At 47.1% G+C, this 16,109-nt stretch overlaps 1 protein-coding gene and 1 pseudogene across 3 annotated transcripts in view; one reads left to right on the top strand and one right to left on the bottom strand.

Moving 5' to 3' along the window:
• FAM234A (family with sequence similarity 234 member A) overlaps positions 1-16,109 on the bottom strand; it is a 23,583-nt gene that overhangs the window by 3,543 nt on the left and 3,931 nt on the right. Inside the window, exons 2-7 of one of the 3 annotated variants that reach the window (XM_015565573.1) lie at positions 10,649-10,735; positions 9,845-9,904; positions 6,389-6,686; positions 4,168-4,284; positions 3,669-3,860; positions 343-473 (exon numbers count right to left, since the gene is read on the bottom strand). In XM_015565573.1, the coding sequence (XP_015421059.1) occupies positions 343-473; positions 3,669-3,860; positions 4,168-4,284; positions 6,389-6,653 (705 nt within the window). In that variant the 5' untranslated portion in view covers positions 6,654-6,686; positions 9,845-9,904; positions 10,649-10,735. The remainder of the gene's footprint in view (positions 1-342; positions 474-3,668; positions 3,861-4,167; positions 4,285-6,388; positions 6,687-9,844; positions 9,905-10,648; positions 10,736-16,109) is intronic. The other 2 variants (XM_006766140.2, XM_006766141.2) reach the window with 2 other exon arrangements.
• LOC102757717 lies at positions 7,890-8,344 on the top strand (annotated as a pseudogene).

Here is a 16,109-nt window from a genome sequence, read left to right as displayed (position 1 = left end):
GAAAGATTACTTTAAGTGTCTGATATCAGGCGTGTGTGCGGGGACTGCCTGGGAGAAGAGCGTGGTCTCCCACACTAGAGTCCCTCAGGCTCCTCAGGTCCCCACCCACACCCCAGTGGCACAAACGAAAGGGCACTCCCATTCCTGGGGAGGCCCAGGAGCTACGGACAGGGACAGAGCTGCCCAGCGTGCTGGGTCTGCAGGTGCCAGGGCACAGGGCCTTGGGCAAGTCCCCCGACAGGTGATCAGACCCAGAATCTGCCTGGGAAGTGGAAGGACCAGGGAGCAGAGAGGCTCCGGGGCCATGGGCTGCAGGACTCGGGGTTGGGGGGGGGGCTGTACCTCCTTGTCCTCTTGGGTGAGAACCAGCAGATCTGGGGCCCCGTCGGCATCCAGGTCAGGCACCTGGATTAACGGGTTTAGGATGGAAGCGTTCCTTCTGAAGCTGCTGGGATGGTTCCACAGGGTCTCCCCTAAAACCAAGCACACGTCAGTGGGCGCTGGCCCCAGGTCCCCTTCCACCGCAGCCTGGCAGATGCACAGACCCTCCCACTCGCAAATGGAAACACCTACCAGCGGGAGCTGAGGGCAGGTGCAGGTGAGCACGACTGTTGAACACACTGAAGGGCACATATGCGAAAAGACCAGGGGCTTACACACCAGTGTTCAAGTCTCACTTCTGGGAACTGCAGACCTCCCCACCCCTACTCCTTTTTTGTTGACCCATCTATCTATATAAAAGGCTAATATGTTAAGTGTCTGACCACCTGGGTAATGACGTCACATAGCAACGTCTGGCTTCCTCTTCCTAGCAACAACTAGCCTCCTTGCGTTTCTTCAGCCCAGGAACACGACTTGCTTTATAACCAGGTGGAAACAGTTTACAGTTTAACCAAATGTCTGTGAAGCATTTTCCCGTGCCTCATCTCATTTGATCCTCACGGAAGTCCTGGAGTAGGTAGATAGGAGACTCGGTGGAATTCTATTTTCTTTTCATTAGCCAGAAAAGGGAGACTTAGAAAGCTTAGAAACTTGACCTGGCTGAAAAGAAGTAAGAAATGGTGAACCTTGAAAATGACTTCAGGTTTTCTCACTGCACAGAATATAGTCAAACGCTGCTGCAGTTAAATATTTTACCCTTTGTTCTCCCTGCGTGATCTACAGAAGAATAATCTGCTTTGTATTGATATTTACTGCTGTGTTGCTGACAATTACCTGAAAGAGAAGTTGGGGTGCTTCACTGGGCTGGAAAAAGTTTAGCTACATCAGAAAGCAGGTCTAATTAAGCAAATCTGTTCTATATCTATAAAAGGCTAAGTTGACTTGGCAATACATGTAAAGCTCTCAAAGCTGGCGCCAATTGCACGCATGTGTTTCGATCTGTCATTGTCGATCGTGAATTTGGTTGTTTTTGTTGACATTTTGAAGCGAAAGAAAGCGGCGGCGTCATTGCATGAAAGTAACAGCAGCAATTAAATATGATATAATAGTGATCTGGGTAGATATAATTATCCCCGTGTAACCGAAGTTGCCATCATATTCAGAAACAAAGATGGAGAACCTCCTTTTGAAAGGGACTTGCTCATTCATTGTAAACCAGATCCCAATAAACCGAATACCACTAAAATGAAACAAATCAGTATCCTGTTTCCTACATTAGATGCAATGACATATCCTATTCTTTTCCCACATGGTGAGAAAGGCTGAGGAACGGATATTGCATGAAGACTCAGAGACAATCCTAGACAGTTTGGCTCAGTGGATAGAGCGTCGACCTGCGGACTAAAGGATCCCAGGTTTGATTCAGGTCAAGGGCACGTGCCAGGGTTGCAGGCTCGATCCTGGCTCAATCCCCAGTGGGGGCCATGCAGAAGGCAGCCAATCAATGATTCTCTCTCATCATTGATGTTTGTTTCTCTCTCTCTCTCCCTCTTCCTTCCTCTCTGACATTAATAAAGCTCTATTAAAAAATAAAAACTTGAGAGTACTAATCACTTAAAAAAAAAAAAAGACTCAGGGACAACAGTGTAATCGACAGTAATACTAGATTCAACGGATGATGCCGAAAAGGAAAATTTTCCCATTTAATTTCTTAAAAGTATTACTCCTTTGGTAATGCCATGTCATAAATTAAAATTGAAAGTAGGTGCAATCATCATGCTACTGTAAACCATCAGGGTTGGTGAGGGACCACAGAAGGGCTCCAGGGCATGTATGGCCCCATCTTGCCCAGTCCCACTTGGGGCCAATTGGGGCCAGCTGGCCAGGGAGGGACATGGGAGGTTGGGCAGCCAGGGAGGGATTGTGGGAGGGCCCCAGGGCATGTTTAGACCATCTTGCTCAGTTCTGATTGGACAGACCCCAGCAGCAAGCTAACCTACCAGTAGAGTGTCTGTCCCCTGGTGGTCAGTTTACATCATAGAGAGCGGTTGAGAGGCCTTAGCATATCATTAGCATATTACACTTTGATTGGTTAAATGGCTGACCAGTTGACCGACGCTTAGCATATTAGGCTTTTATTATATAGGATTTTCATATACATTTTACTAATTTTCTTTCATCTCTGACACTTTTATTATAGGGAATTGGCGAATAGCAATATTAAAATATTTCTTCTAAATAATTTCCTTTCAATGTGCAGGAATCCGTGCGCCAGGCCACTAGTTTTCTAATACTTGGCTCTAGAGCACCTTAGGGCCAACACTGACACTCCCCAGCGTGTCTCTAGGCCCCTGAGGACCTGTCTGCTGCTGGGCCCTCTGCCCCCACCAAGGCCCTGGTTGAGTGGCCTGTGCCCTTTACACAGGGGAGAATGAAGGTCTCAGGGTTATGCCTGGGGGCTGCAGGTCCTGAGGTAACAGCTTCTGACCCAGACATAATCTTGTCCTTTCTTAAGACTGATTCCTCCCTTCTTTTTTTTAAATGTATTTTATTGATTTTTTACAGAGAGGAAGAGAGAGGGGATAGAGAGTTAGAAACATCGATCAGTTGCCTCTTGTACACCTCCTACTGGGGATGTGCCTGCAACCAAGGTACATGCTCTTGACCGGAATCGAACCTGGGACCCTTCAGTCCACAGGCCAAAGCTCTATCCACTGAGCCAAACCGGTTAGGGCGGATTCCTCTCTTCTTAAAATACTTCCTACCTGCTCTTTATTTTCCTCCGTAGTCTCAAAACCACAAGCTGTCAGGGAAATGTCAGAACCCACCAAATCTAGTGTTAAGTCACAGAATTCCTCAACAACTCGGTGCCTAAGCGGTGACAGGAAGGCCCCGGGGGCACCCTCATGTAAGCACTGACAGGCCCAGGTCTGCTTCCCACGCCCTGCCCGGCCTGTGCTCGCCCCGGGCCCTGCAAAAGAAGGCTGCGGCCACTTTCTCCCCACAACAGGCAGCAGCCAGTTCCTCCTCATCTCTGCCTCCCCACAATGTTATCCCACAGCAAGATTTATACAGGAGGCAACAAGGCACAACACGTGTGACATGTCAGAGGAGCTGTGGTGTTGACTGCTAAGTGGCCGTGTCCTCATGTGGGGGTTCCCTTCCACTCTGTAACCATCCTTCCATCCAATCACACGCCCCAGAGCACAGGCTGACCCTCCCCAGAGCGAGCTGGCATCGTCCTCCGTCTGAGAGGCCCAGGTGGAGTGCAGAGGGAACCAGCCTACCTGTGAATAAGTCGACTGCGATGAAAGAACCAGATCTGCCCACAAGGACGCAGGCGGAAGATGCCCCACTGTCCCTCGGGTGGGGGATCCCGCACAGCACGAGAGCCCCATCCTGGGCTGCGGGCCTCTCCCACAGGATGCTGCCGTTGGCCCCTGACACAGCAGCCACAAAGGAACAGGGGAAGGAGAAGCCTGCAGGGGACAGACCAGCCCTGAGGGGCCGTGCACGCAGGCCGCGCACCGCCAGTCCTCCCTCAGCCCTACCACCAGGCCCATTCCCTTTATACCTGGGCCCCTAACCCACCCCATCCCCTGGGGGCCCCAGTGTTGACCCCGTGAGGGTCAGTAGCCAAACAGGGTGGGTGCTGAGAATGGCCTTGTCTCTTTCGAGTCCTGCTACAAAGCAAAGACAATGCAATTCCAGAAATCCCACCAATGGCTTCCCCAAATATGGGAGGAGCCAGGATTCCTCCTCGTATAGGGAGCTCCTCTTTCTTACCTTCATCGGCGCAGGACTGGCTGAAATTGTTGCTGCTGTTGGTGTTTTTATAAAGAAAGATAACATCTTGGACCCTGTCCCTGTTTATGTCTTTTGTGGCCAGAAAGTCGTAGGTGACTGCAAAAGAAAACCAGACGATATTCTCCAGGCCCTGCTGGTTCAAAGGCCAGTCCATGTCTGACATGACCTCTCCTCTGCTCCTTAGGGTTTGGTGCCAGTCAGGACCTGCCACTGTGAGGGCATCACAGGGACGAGCCATTCCCCACAGCGCGTCAGAGCACCAGCAGTTCCTCACGCACTTGATGGGTGACAGTGTCAGAGGTCAACCTGCAGGAAGGAGCAAGCAGGACAGCGGGGTACCACAAACGGATGTCTGAGCACCTTCTATTCGGGAATGAATTCCTTCTTACGTCAGTTTGGAATCGAGAGAAATCACACACACTTCCATAGTCATAAGGGTCTAACCCTTCCCTTCATTCGAAGACTCCAAAGATAAACTAGCCCTGGCTGGTGGTTCAGTGGTTAGAGCACAACCTGTGGACTGAAGGGTTGCGGGTTCGAAACCCGGTCGAGGGCACAAGCCTGGGTTGGAGGGTCAATCCCTGGCCAGGGTCGAGTGCGTGCAGGAGGCAACCGATCAATGTGTGTCTGTCTCTCCACCTCCTTCGTCCCTTCCCTTCCACCCTCTCTAAAAATCAACGGGAAAAATATCCTTGGGTGAGGCTTTAACAAAAAACCCACGGAAAAAACTAAAACTATATATTTTAAAATCAAACACCAAAAGAATGAATGGGCCCTTACCTTACACCATATATAAAAATGCACTCAAAATGGATCAAAGAGCCTGCTGGTGTGGCTCAGTGGATTGAACATCCACCCATGAACCAAGAGGTCACCAGTTCGATTCCCGGTCGGAGCATGTGCCTGGGTTGCGAACTCGATCCCCAGCTCTTCAGAGCACCAGCAATTCCTCATGCACATGATGGGTGTGCAGGAGGTAGCTGATTGATGTTTCTCTCTCTCAAGGATGTTTCTACCTCTCTACCCCTCTCCCTTCTTCTCTGAAATCAATAAAAATATATTCAAAAAAGAGGGGGAGTATCCAGAGAGAGGCTGATTCCGTTGCTTTTCATAAAGGCCAAGATGTTCCTGGCTGCCAATCTTTTTTTTTTTAAGGAAGGCTTTTTTTCTTTTCTTTTTTTGGTTAATCCTCACCCGAGGATATTTTTCCATTGACTTTTAGAGAGAGTAGGAGGGGGAGAGAGAAAGAGAGAGAGAGAAAGAAACATCTTATGTGATACAGACACATTGATTGGTTGCCTTCCACATGGGCCGACCAGGGCTGGGGATCAAGCCCAAAACTGAGGTACATGCCTTTGACTGAAATAGAACCCGGGACCCTTCAGTCCGCTTAGGCGATGCTCTATTCACTGAGCCAAACCAGCCGGGACAAGGCAGGCTTTTTAAAAATTGTTTTTGTGAGTCCTCACTGAGGATAATTCTTCCATTGATTTTTAGAGGGATGGGCAGAGAGGGATAATGAGAGGGTGAGAGAGGGAAAGGGAGATGGAGGGAGAGAAACATTGATGTGAGAGAGGCATATCGATTGGTTGCCTCCCATACGTGCCCTGACCCAGCCGGGGATCAAACCTTCAACCCAGGTATGTGCCCGACTGGGAATCAAACCCAGGACCCTTTGGTGCGCAGGCCAACGCTCTAACCACCGAGAACACCAGCTAGGGCCTGACTGCCAATTTTATGAGACAAAGGAAAGTGTGCTTTGCTCTAGCTGATCCAACTAGAATGCCAGCCACAGCCCTTCAGGAAGACTGGACTACAGAATCAACGACATATCTGCCACATTTCGGAACAGCCTTCTCTACACCTCTTCTGCCGGTTACTGTTTTATTAGCTTTTTAATTCTGAAAAGTAATTGAAAGGGCCACTTTCCTTTCCTGACCCAGCCCATCCGCCTTCAAATGGGGGAGCAGGCCGCTACGAGCCCCCCGCAGTCCTTCCAGTGTTCCTGAGAGGTTGCTCTTGCAGTTCACCCCGAATTCCAGGAAAACCATGGACACAGACTCGGCAGCCACTTAGGGTTGACTCACTGTCAAAGATGACCTCCAGGCCCCAGGACCATCAGCCTGGCTTGTGGCTGAGCAGAGGCCCCCCCCCCCCCCCCCCCCCGGGAGAGAATGGCCCCGTGGGGAGAGGAGCGCACCTGCTGTGTTGTAATCGACCCTCCACATCCCCTCTGACACCGGCCTGTCCGGACACGGGATGATGAAGGAAATCACAAACACCACCAGAAGGCAGCCGAACAGCGAGAGGAACAACGCCACCGTCCGGCATCGGGAGAGGCGGGACTGCGGGGACGCACTGTTCAGGTTCTCTTCCTTTTTCAGTGGGTCCCCCAGATTCTCCTGCAATTTCACATCTTCGTTCTTCAAGGGGTGGATTTCAGCTTCTAAGTCCTTGCTGTCCATCGTGCGCACATCCCACAGGGTACCTTCTGATCACTGTGTCAACAAAACACAAGGCAGTCAGGAGAGGCAGCGCCACCTGACCTCCAAGGCCCTGCCCCTGTCAGCGCTGGGGGACATGGTTGCAGTGGTGACTGTGGGCAACAGCTCAAGAAATAAAAGCTGAGTAAAAGTTTAGGGTGTCACAGATTCCACTTAAGAAGGTCTTTTTAAACATATTTTTTTAATTGACTTTTAGAGAGAGGAAGGGAAAGGGATAGATAGAAGTGCCGATGAGAGAAAAAAAAATCACTGATTGGCTGCCTCCTGCACGCCCCCCACTGAGGACTGAGCCCACAACCCAGGCATGTGCCCTGCCCGGGAATTGAGCCGGTGACCTCTTGGTTCCTGGGCTGACCCTCAACCACGGAGCCACACCGGCCAGGCAAGAAGGTCCTTAATTCCGAAAGGCAAATTGGTTGTACAGAGCCAGTACAGGCATCTTTTCATCCTTCATGCACTGACATGTCTTGTTCATTGACCGGGGATAAGCAGGGCAGTGCTGGGTCAGGGCTGATAACAAGCCCGTACACTAAACATTAACTAAGCCCAGCCAGCTCACAGCTGGGACCGCGGGGCAGCCTCTGCCAGCCTGAAGTACAGATGGCACAACCTGGTGGGATCCAGACCCCAAGTTAAAAGCGCTGTGGGTGAAGGTGGGCGCTGGAGCCTCAGCCTCGCCCCTCACGCGCTCTGTGACCTGGGCAGTTCCTAGATTGGACCTGGGTTCCTCATCTGTAAACGGGAAACAGTATCTACTTTAGAAGACTGTGTTAAAGGTTAAATGAGTAAGTGAAGAGAAAGCATTTAGAACAGAATCTGACGCATATAAAGCACTCAAACACTAGCTAATTATTACTAATAAGATAAAATGTGCTACAAGTCACATGGAGGAGAGTGGACAGCTACGTGGAGGGCACGGGCTGTGCACAACTTCCGAGCCTTTACGGCGGAGAACAAGCTCTCCCTCCCCTGCTCCCCTCCCGGTGGCTGGGCCGTGGGTGGGTGTGGTGAGCAAACCTTGAGTGGCCACCTTGGAAAGTAAGATGGAAAAGAGTTTTGAAGACGGTGAAGCCACAGAAAGAGCATGGGTCCCTGATAGCTGGAAACCACCACCATCAATCCTTGAGTTCTCTATACTCTTTTACATAAGAAAGAAACACCTTTTCCTCCCTGGCTGCTTGAAGGTCAGCCTTCATCATGAATGACGCGGTAGCTATCCGGACCAGGAAGTACATGACCAACAGACGACTTCAGCGGAAGCAAGTGGTCATTGATGTCCTTCACCCTGGGAAGGCAACAGGACCCAACACAGAAATCCGGGGAAAACTAGCCAAAATGTGTAAGACCACACCCGATGTCATCTTTGTGTTTGGATACAGAACCCACTCTGGTGGTGGCAAGACCACCGGCTTCGGCATGATTTATGAGTCCTTGGATTACGCAGAGAAAAAGGAACCCAAACACAGACTTGCCAGACATGGCCTGTACGAGAAGAAGACGTCCAGAAAACAGAGAAAGGAACGCAAGAACAGAATGAAGGAAGTCAGGGGGGCTGCAAAGGCCAACGTTCGTGCAAAAAGGGAGCTGGAGATTGAACAGAAGGAGTAAAGATTCTTCGGTGACGGCTGTGCAGATTTTTCATTAGAGAATTAGTAAACTATAAACTTAAAAAAAAAAGAAGCCCTAGCCGGTCTGGCTCAGCGGATAGAATGTCGGCCTTTGGACTGAAGGGTCCCGAGTCCGATTCTGGTCAAGGGCACGTGCCCGGGTCGCAGGCTGGATCCCCAGTAGGGGGCGTACAGGAGGCAGCCAATCAATGGTTCTCTCTCATCATTGATGTTTCTATCTCTCTCTCTCTCTCCCTTCCTCTCTGAAATCAATAAAACTATATTTTTTAAAAAAAGAAACAAACTTCTATCTGTGTAAGGCAAGATGTTTGTTGTTTTGATGCTTTTTATGCAGTCAAACCAGTGTCCTAACACAAATTATACTGAGAGAATGGAAGGGATCCTATGGGCCAGAGTGAGCTGTAATCGTCACCTAAAGGAAGTCAATGACTCAAAATGGGTAAATGAGAATATGCCAGCGGTTAAATGGAGGTGAAACCCAGAAAAACAACAGACACCGTCTCCCTGTAGCAATGGGCGAAGGGAGGGTGGAAGGAGACAAGATGTTGTTTTTTGGTATAAACTTTTCACTTTCTGACTTTAATGGTTTCTCTCCATTTAGTAAAAACAATGAATTTTAAAACCTGCTTATACACCCACTAGGGTAGCATTAGTTAAAAAAAATAAAAAGTGACAAGTGTTGGTGAGGATGTGGGGAAACTGGGACCCTGGTACCCTGCTGGTGGGAATGGAAAATGGTGCAGTTGCTGTGGAGAACAATTTGGTGGTTCCTCAAAAAGTTAAACATAGAATTACCACTTGATCCAGCGAGTCCAATTCTAACCCAAAAGGAATGAAAATAGACTCACACAAAAACCTGTGAACAGCTCTAGCCGGTTTGGCTCAGTGGATAGAGTGCTGGACTGCAGACTGAAGGGTCCCAAGTTTGATTCCAGTCAAGGGCACAGGCCTGGGTTGTGGGCTCAGTCCCCAGTAGAAAGCATGCAGGAGGCAGCCGATCAATGATTCTCTCTCATCATTGATGTTTCTCTCTCTCTCTCCCTCTCCCTTCCCCTCTGAAATCAATAAAAATATATTTAAAAAGAAAACCTGCAAATAAATAGTCATAGCTTCTTTATTCACAACAACCCAAATGTCCATCAACGGATAAATGGATAAGCACAATGTGCTAATTCTGTACAACGGAATGCTACCTGGCCATAAGAGGGATAAAGCAATCCTACACCACAGCATGGATGAAGCTGGAAACATTTGTGCTCAGAGAAATAATCCCGACAGGAAAGGCCACATATTGCATGATTCCATTTATCTGAACCGTCCGGAACGGGCAAATCCAGAGGCGGAAAGTAGATGAGTGGTTGCCAGGGGCTGCGGGAAATGGAGAGTGACTGATAATGGGTGCAGGGTTTCCTTTGGGGTGATAAAAATGGTCGTGGTGGTGGTGGCAGTAAAACCAAATGTCACTAATGATAAATTTTATGTCATGTGTATTTTACCACAATTTAAAAAGAAAACCAAACAAACCTGTGTGCGTTCTCCTGAGTGCTGAGACATGTTTAAACATCGACGTTAGAAAAGGGGTATCTGTCAAAGGTAGTAAGTTCAACACACGAAATGACCAGGGACCTCACCAAACCCAAACACCTGCCTTGGGTGTGGGGGAGGCGGGGCAGCGTGTCTGTAGGGTAACTAGGGAAAAAGCAAGCAACAGAACCTGGGACCAGGCCCGACCAACAGGAGGGGTGCTTGCTCAGCAAATCTGGTCACTTTGTCCCCACGAGGGGACGCTTGAAATCACTAAAACACAACTTCATTTGGCAAAGGAAAGAAAACTGAATGAGGAATCAGGATTCTGAAATCCTTGATTTTAAAAGCTCTAATTTTAAAGTTAGAGCCTTAAAATGTTGGGGAAGAAACTGAAGCTCTCAGCTCTAACCGGTTTGGCTCAGTGGATAGAGCATCGGCCTGCAGACTCAAGGGTCCCAGGTTCGATTCCAGTCAAGGGCATGTACCTTGGTTGGGGGCACATCCCCAGTAGTAGGTGTACAGGAGACAGTTCATCAATGTTTCTCTCTCATCAGTGTTTCTAACTCTCTATGCCTCTCCCTTCCTCTCTGTAAAAAAATCAATAAAAATTTATTTTTTTAAAAAAAAGAAAGAAACTCAAGCTCTCAGAGCTAGAGCTGCCCTCATCTGTCAGCAGACGGAGCACCCACCAGGAGACAGCAGGAACTCGCCCTCAGAATATCTATGCAAGGACGAGGGGCACCTGTTCAAAATGACACAACTATTCACATTCCGTCTCTGACCCTGGTTTCCCATGCCTACCTCTGCAGGAGCACCTGGGAGCCGCGTTCAACATTGGCTTCTGGACCGCCACTGGTGCATCAGGTGGTCGGGTCTGGACAGGTGGATCTAGGGATCAGAAAGCTGGTGGTGAAATGCGCCTCAAGGCAGACTGTGGATGGGTCCTGTGAAGGAGGTAGGTCCTCCCGGAGCCAGGATTCCCCGCCTTCCCTTGTCGGGTCAGCCCATTTCGCCATCAGACGATGACTAGTTTTCTCCTGCCCCTGGCCGAGTGGAGACTCGAGTCCCACGGCCAGGCAGCAGGAAAGCAAAGCCAGGGGAGGACAGCCTCTTCCAGCAATCAAGCCGTCCGCGGCTGCTTTTGGGGGTGTTGTTTTCCTTGGAATTGTCCGTAAGCTTAGGCAAGTAAATCCCAATGCAGAGCCCAATCTGGTTAAACTCCTCCTTTTCCTCACCAGTCTTAGGATCCCTAAACATGCGGGTCCCTAAAGCTAAGGACAAAGGAAAGTGCAAAACACATAGTACTGATGTCCTAAGCCAGGGATTGTGGGTTCGGGTCCCACCTGGGTATCAAATAAAAAAAAAAATAAAAGAAAACAGAAAAGAACATAGTACTAATGATTTGGGATTTTTTTTTTAGGTCATCAATATACATAATACATCTGAAAGGTATACAAGTATAAATCTCCCTCCCTCTTGTGGCCCCCAAACTCAAGAGGGGAAACATGTGAGCAGTTTCTTACACTAGAAAGCTCTCTGCACTGACATGCATAAAGTGTTTTGTTTTTTTTTTAATGTGACCAGAGCCTTAGCTGGTTTGGCTAGTGGGTAGAGCATCAGCCTTTGGATTTAAGGGTCCTGGGTTCAATTCCAGTCAAGGGCACGTGCCCCGGCTGCAGGCTCGATCCCCAGTGGGGGCATGCAGGAGACAGCCAATTGATGATTCTCTCTCATCACTGACGTTTCGATCTCTCTACCCCTCTCTCTTCCTCTCTCTAAACAATAAAGACATATTAAAACAAAAACAAAAAAACTAGGTTTCAGGTGCACCCTCCTTGGGGCATGCACATTCCAATCTCCTTTTCAAATGAATTTTCTTGCTCCTAAAGCAGCGGTTCTCAACCTGTGGGTCGCGACCCCTTTGGCGGACGACCGACCCTTTCACAGGGGTCGCCTAAGACCATCCTGCATATCAGATATTCACATTACGATTCATAACAGTAGCAACATTACAGTTATGAAGTAGCAACGAAAATAATTTTATGGTTGGGTCACAACATGAGGAACTGTATTTAAAGGGCCAGAAGGTTGAGAACCACTGTCCTAAAGTCTAAGGGTTCCCACAAGACTTTCAACCAGGGGAGGAATGGGCCAGGTAGCTCGTCCCAAGGTCACCCCCTGACCCTGTCTCCACGGCCCCCTTTCCTCTGACTTCCCAGTGAAACAAAGCAGCCCTGCCTCGTCCCCCTCCTGCTGCTTTTTTTATCCTAAGTCCTTTCTTGACTCACTGTCCCAGCTTTAATAAACCTATTCCCCAAAATAAAAATAAAAATAAACTAAAAAACTCAGGGTTGCCCTGGCTGGGTGGCTTGGGAGAGCATTGTCCTGTACACTGAAAGGTTGTGGGTTCGATCCATGGTTGAGGCACGTACAGGAGGCAACCGATCAATGTTTCTCTTTCATATCCATATTTCTCCCCTCCCAAAAAAATCAATAAAAAACATATCCTCGAGTGAGGATTAAAAAACAAAAAAGCCCTCAGAGTTTGATAGGTTCTTTTCTTTTGGCACTTGACAAATGTTATGCCACTTCCTTCTGGCCTTCAAGGTTTCTGACAATAATTCTACTGTCGCTTGAACTGGTTTTCCCCATTAAGTAACATGTCAATTCTTTTTTGTCTTTAGTTTTCAGAAGTTTAATTATAATGTGTTGGCATGGATTCCTTTGGGTCTACCCTGTTAAAGGTCTGCTTAGCTTCCCGAACCTGTAAGTTTACATCTTACGCAAAGTTACGAAGACTGCCAGCCATCATTTTTGTTCCTGAGCGGCAGCAGCGCCTGTGGGAGGTGTGGGGGTGGGAGAGCTGCAGGCCCTCCCATGGGACCTGCTCTGAGCAGACTCAAACATAAAGTACGAGAGGTTTCTTTCTAAACGAATTTGTAAGTCTGTAAACTCAGAGCTTTTTTTTTGTTTGTTTCAAATGGCAGCTGCTAAATTTCAGGTAAAGATGGAATAAGATAAACTTCAAGGTATTTTGCTTCTAATATCACAATGAAGAATCTCAAACCACACATCTGTTTCTATGGAAAATAATACCGTAATCAATAAATAGTAATACAAAAATAAATTCCGTTTCTCTTACTCACAACTGGAAACCTACTTTCGCCCCACCCTGTATATGAAATTAAATTAATGCTGTCCGGATACCAAAAAGAAACTCAGCAGTTTTCATCTATAATGAAAGCTGTGAAGATATAACAGATGAAGAAAAAAGAACAAAGGAAAAAGATCATGAGGCGAAGAGATTTGCATCTTTCCCTCATTTGCACCCAGTATACTTTCCTTGCACTTCTCACAAGCTAGTATTCTTGAGAAGAAAAACGTGAGGGATGAGAAAGAAAATGTATCATCAATATGATACACATTAAGGTTAAATATGTGACTCTAAGGAAAACCTGAAGTGAGATGAAAACATCCCTGTGTATAGGTTTTCAACTAGATTATTCCCCCCCATCCCCCCACTAAGGAACTATGAGGAAGCAGACACACCCCGAAACAGTGGGTGTGTCTGCTTATTAAGGCCACTGTAGCTGCCACTCCTGTCCTCCTGAGGCTGGCCAGTAGGTCAGGCCAAGTGGAACAGGGAAACTGAGACAGATATTTAAACAAACTGGCAGCAATTGACAGCAGATGCAGAGGCCTCCTCCCCAGAAATGGCACCTAGGCCTCAACTGTAGTCCAGCTCCAGACCCAGGAAAGCGGCAGAACCGGGTGGGCGGCACCAGGACCAGCTGTGATGACTGACCCATCGGTGGAGACCACAGGCCTGGAGGAGCACCCCTAGACACTGATGAATGTTCTGCTGAAACGCTCCCCTGTGACCTCCCCTACTCTCAGGTGTGCATCTCCTAAACTCTAATGGTTCCCAAAGGACTTACAACCAGGGGAGCAATGGGCAGCAGCAGCTTGTCCCGGGCCCCGTTTCCTCTGACTTCCCCCGAGCGAGGGCAGCCCAGCCTGGGCTCTCCTGTTGCTTCTACGCTAAGCCCTGTGTCTCACTGTCCCCACTTTAATAAGTGTCCCCCACAGTCACCTAGACTCGTGTTGTGAAATGTTTCCTGCACAAAGTCAGGAACCCACGCACCACCAGCCGTCCTGGGCAGACCCACCAAGGGCCAGGCCCCCTTTCCAGTAACATTCCCAGGGGAGTTACGCCATCCAGGGTGGAGACTCTAATTATGAGGAAAAACAATAAAACAAAACAACAGCTTATGTAACTCATTAGCTTTCAAGGGCAGGAAGGCTATAGTACACACAGGAAGGAAATAAAGGGTGTCTCCTTTTTCCCCAAGAGTTCTTTCTCTAGGAAGAGAGAACGGAGTCAGAGAGAACATAAAATTAAAAAAAAAAAAAAGGCTCACTCTAATTGTTTTTTTTTAAATAGATAAAAAAAGAAAGCATAAAAATTCTAACAAGAGCAAAAGGAAAACTGCCAGAACAAATAACTGGCAGTTCTACAGATATTATGAAAGTAGGGGATCTAATTTTTTAAACTAAAATTTGATGTTTTTCTGAGAAAAAGGTCATCTCAAGGTACTTTAATAAAAACCCTTCCCCACCCTAGCCAGTTTGGTTCAGTGGACAGAGCATCAGCCTGAGGACTGAAGGGTCCCAGGATCGATCCCTCATCATTTTTTTTTAAACACACCATATTTTTATTGATTTTAGAGAGGAAGGGACAGGGAGAGAGAGAGATAGAAACATCAATGATGAGAGAGAATCATTGATTGACTGCCTCCTGTACACCCCCTAATGGGGATCGAGCCCACAACCCAGGCATGTGCCCCTGACTGGAATCAAACCAGGGACCCTTCAGTTCATAGGCTGACGCTCCACCCACTGAGCTAAATCAGCTAGGGCTCCCTCTCACCACTGATGTTTCTATCTCTCTCTCCCCTCCTCTTTGAAATCAATACAAATATGTATTTTTTAAAAACCTTCCCCCTCCACCAATTTTTAAATTTTGAATTTTACAGCATTTTTTAAAGGAACTTTCAGACAATGAGCCAAAGAGATCAGATTTTAAAATTAAATACTTTAACCTAAAAGGTAGTTTGCATATTTAAAAACTGATTTAAATTTTTAAAAAAGATTTAAACTGCATGTCTTAAAGTCATAACTTTGGTTTCATCTGAGAATTTTGAGAACCTGGTACTACAGTTTGATCTCTGTGAGGGAATAATGAAGAAGGCTCACTTCTGTGCACCCAGAAATTCTAGCACAGCCAACTGAATGCTTCCCACCACTCAAAGACTGCCTACTTCTTGCATTCCTCAACCACAATTTTACAATGTAGACACTATTTAAATCAAGGCCTCTTCAAATTTAAATAAATAAAGCAAGAGGGGGGAAAGTGTACCAGCAAATTAAAAAACACAGAGAAAAAAATGCATTCATATAAGCAGAGGAGTTACTTGGAGGAAACAGTAGATGAGTTTTATTTTAATGGAGAAAATATAGAAGGAATACTTAGGGAAAAGCTCTGATTACAGATTAACTTTACTATCTAGCTTCACCAACTAGTAACAGAAACTGAAAGGATCCTGTTAATGGCTTGAAAAAAATCACTTTACCACTCTACCACTATGCATTGATGAGGTCAAAGGTCATTCTTAAGGTCTGGGTGAAAGAAGAGATTTCTTTGGGGAACTCTTACCTCTAATTTATACCCAGTTGGACTATTTTCTGAAAAATAGGAATTGTACAGAATAGCATACACTGCCTCTTGTCATGTAGAGTAGTCCCCCTTACCTGTGGTTTCCGTGACTCATGGTCAACCATGGTCTGAAAATATTAAATGGCAAGTGATTCCCACATAACTATTACAGTATAGTGTTGTAAATGTCTTATTTTATTATTAGTTATTACTGTTTTTCTCTGTCTGTGCCTAATTTATAAATTAAACTTTACCATAGGTACATAAATATAAAGGGAAAAACAGTATTCACAGTTTGATACTGTGGTTTTAGGTATCCCCTGGAGTCTTGGAATATGTTCCCCATGAGTAAGGGGGAGTTGAGGGGGGACTACTGTATTCATTGGGCATTTGTGTGGTTTTTTAAAATATATATATATATTTTTTTAAATATATATTTTATTGATTTTTTACAGAGAGTAAGGGAGAGGGATAGAGAGTTAGAAACATCAATGAGAGAGAAACGTCGATCAGCTGCCTCCTGCACAGCCCCTACTGGATGTGCAC

The sequence above is a fragment of the Myotis davidii genome, unplaced genomic scaffold, assembly GCF_000327345.1.
Source record: "Myotis davidii unplaced genomic scaffold, ASM32734v1 scaffold100, whole genome shotgun sequence".
In the NCBI taxonomy this organism is placed as follows: Eukaryota; Metazoa; Chordata; class Mammalia; order Chiroptera; family Vespertilionidae; genus Myotis; species Myotis davidii.
This window is presented reverse-complemented; position numbering and strand designations above follow the sequence as displayed.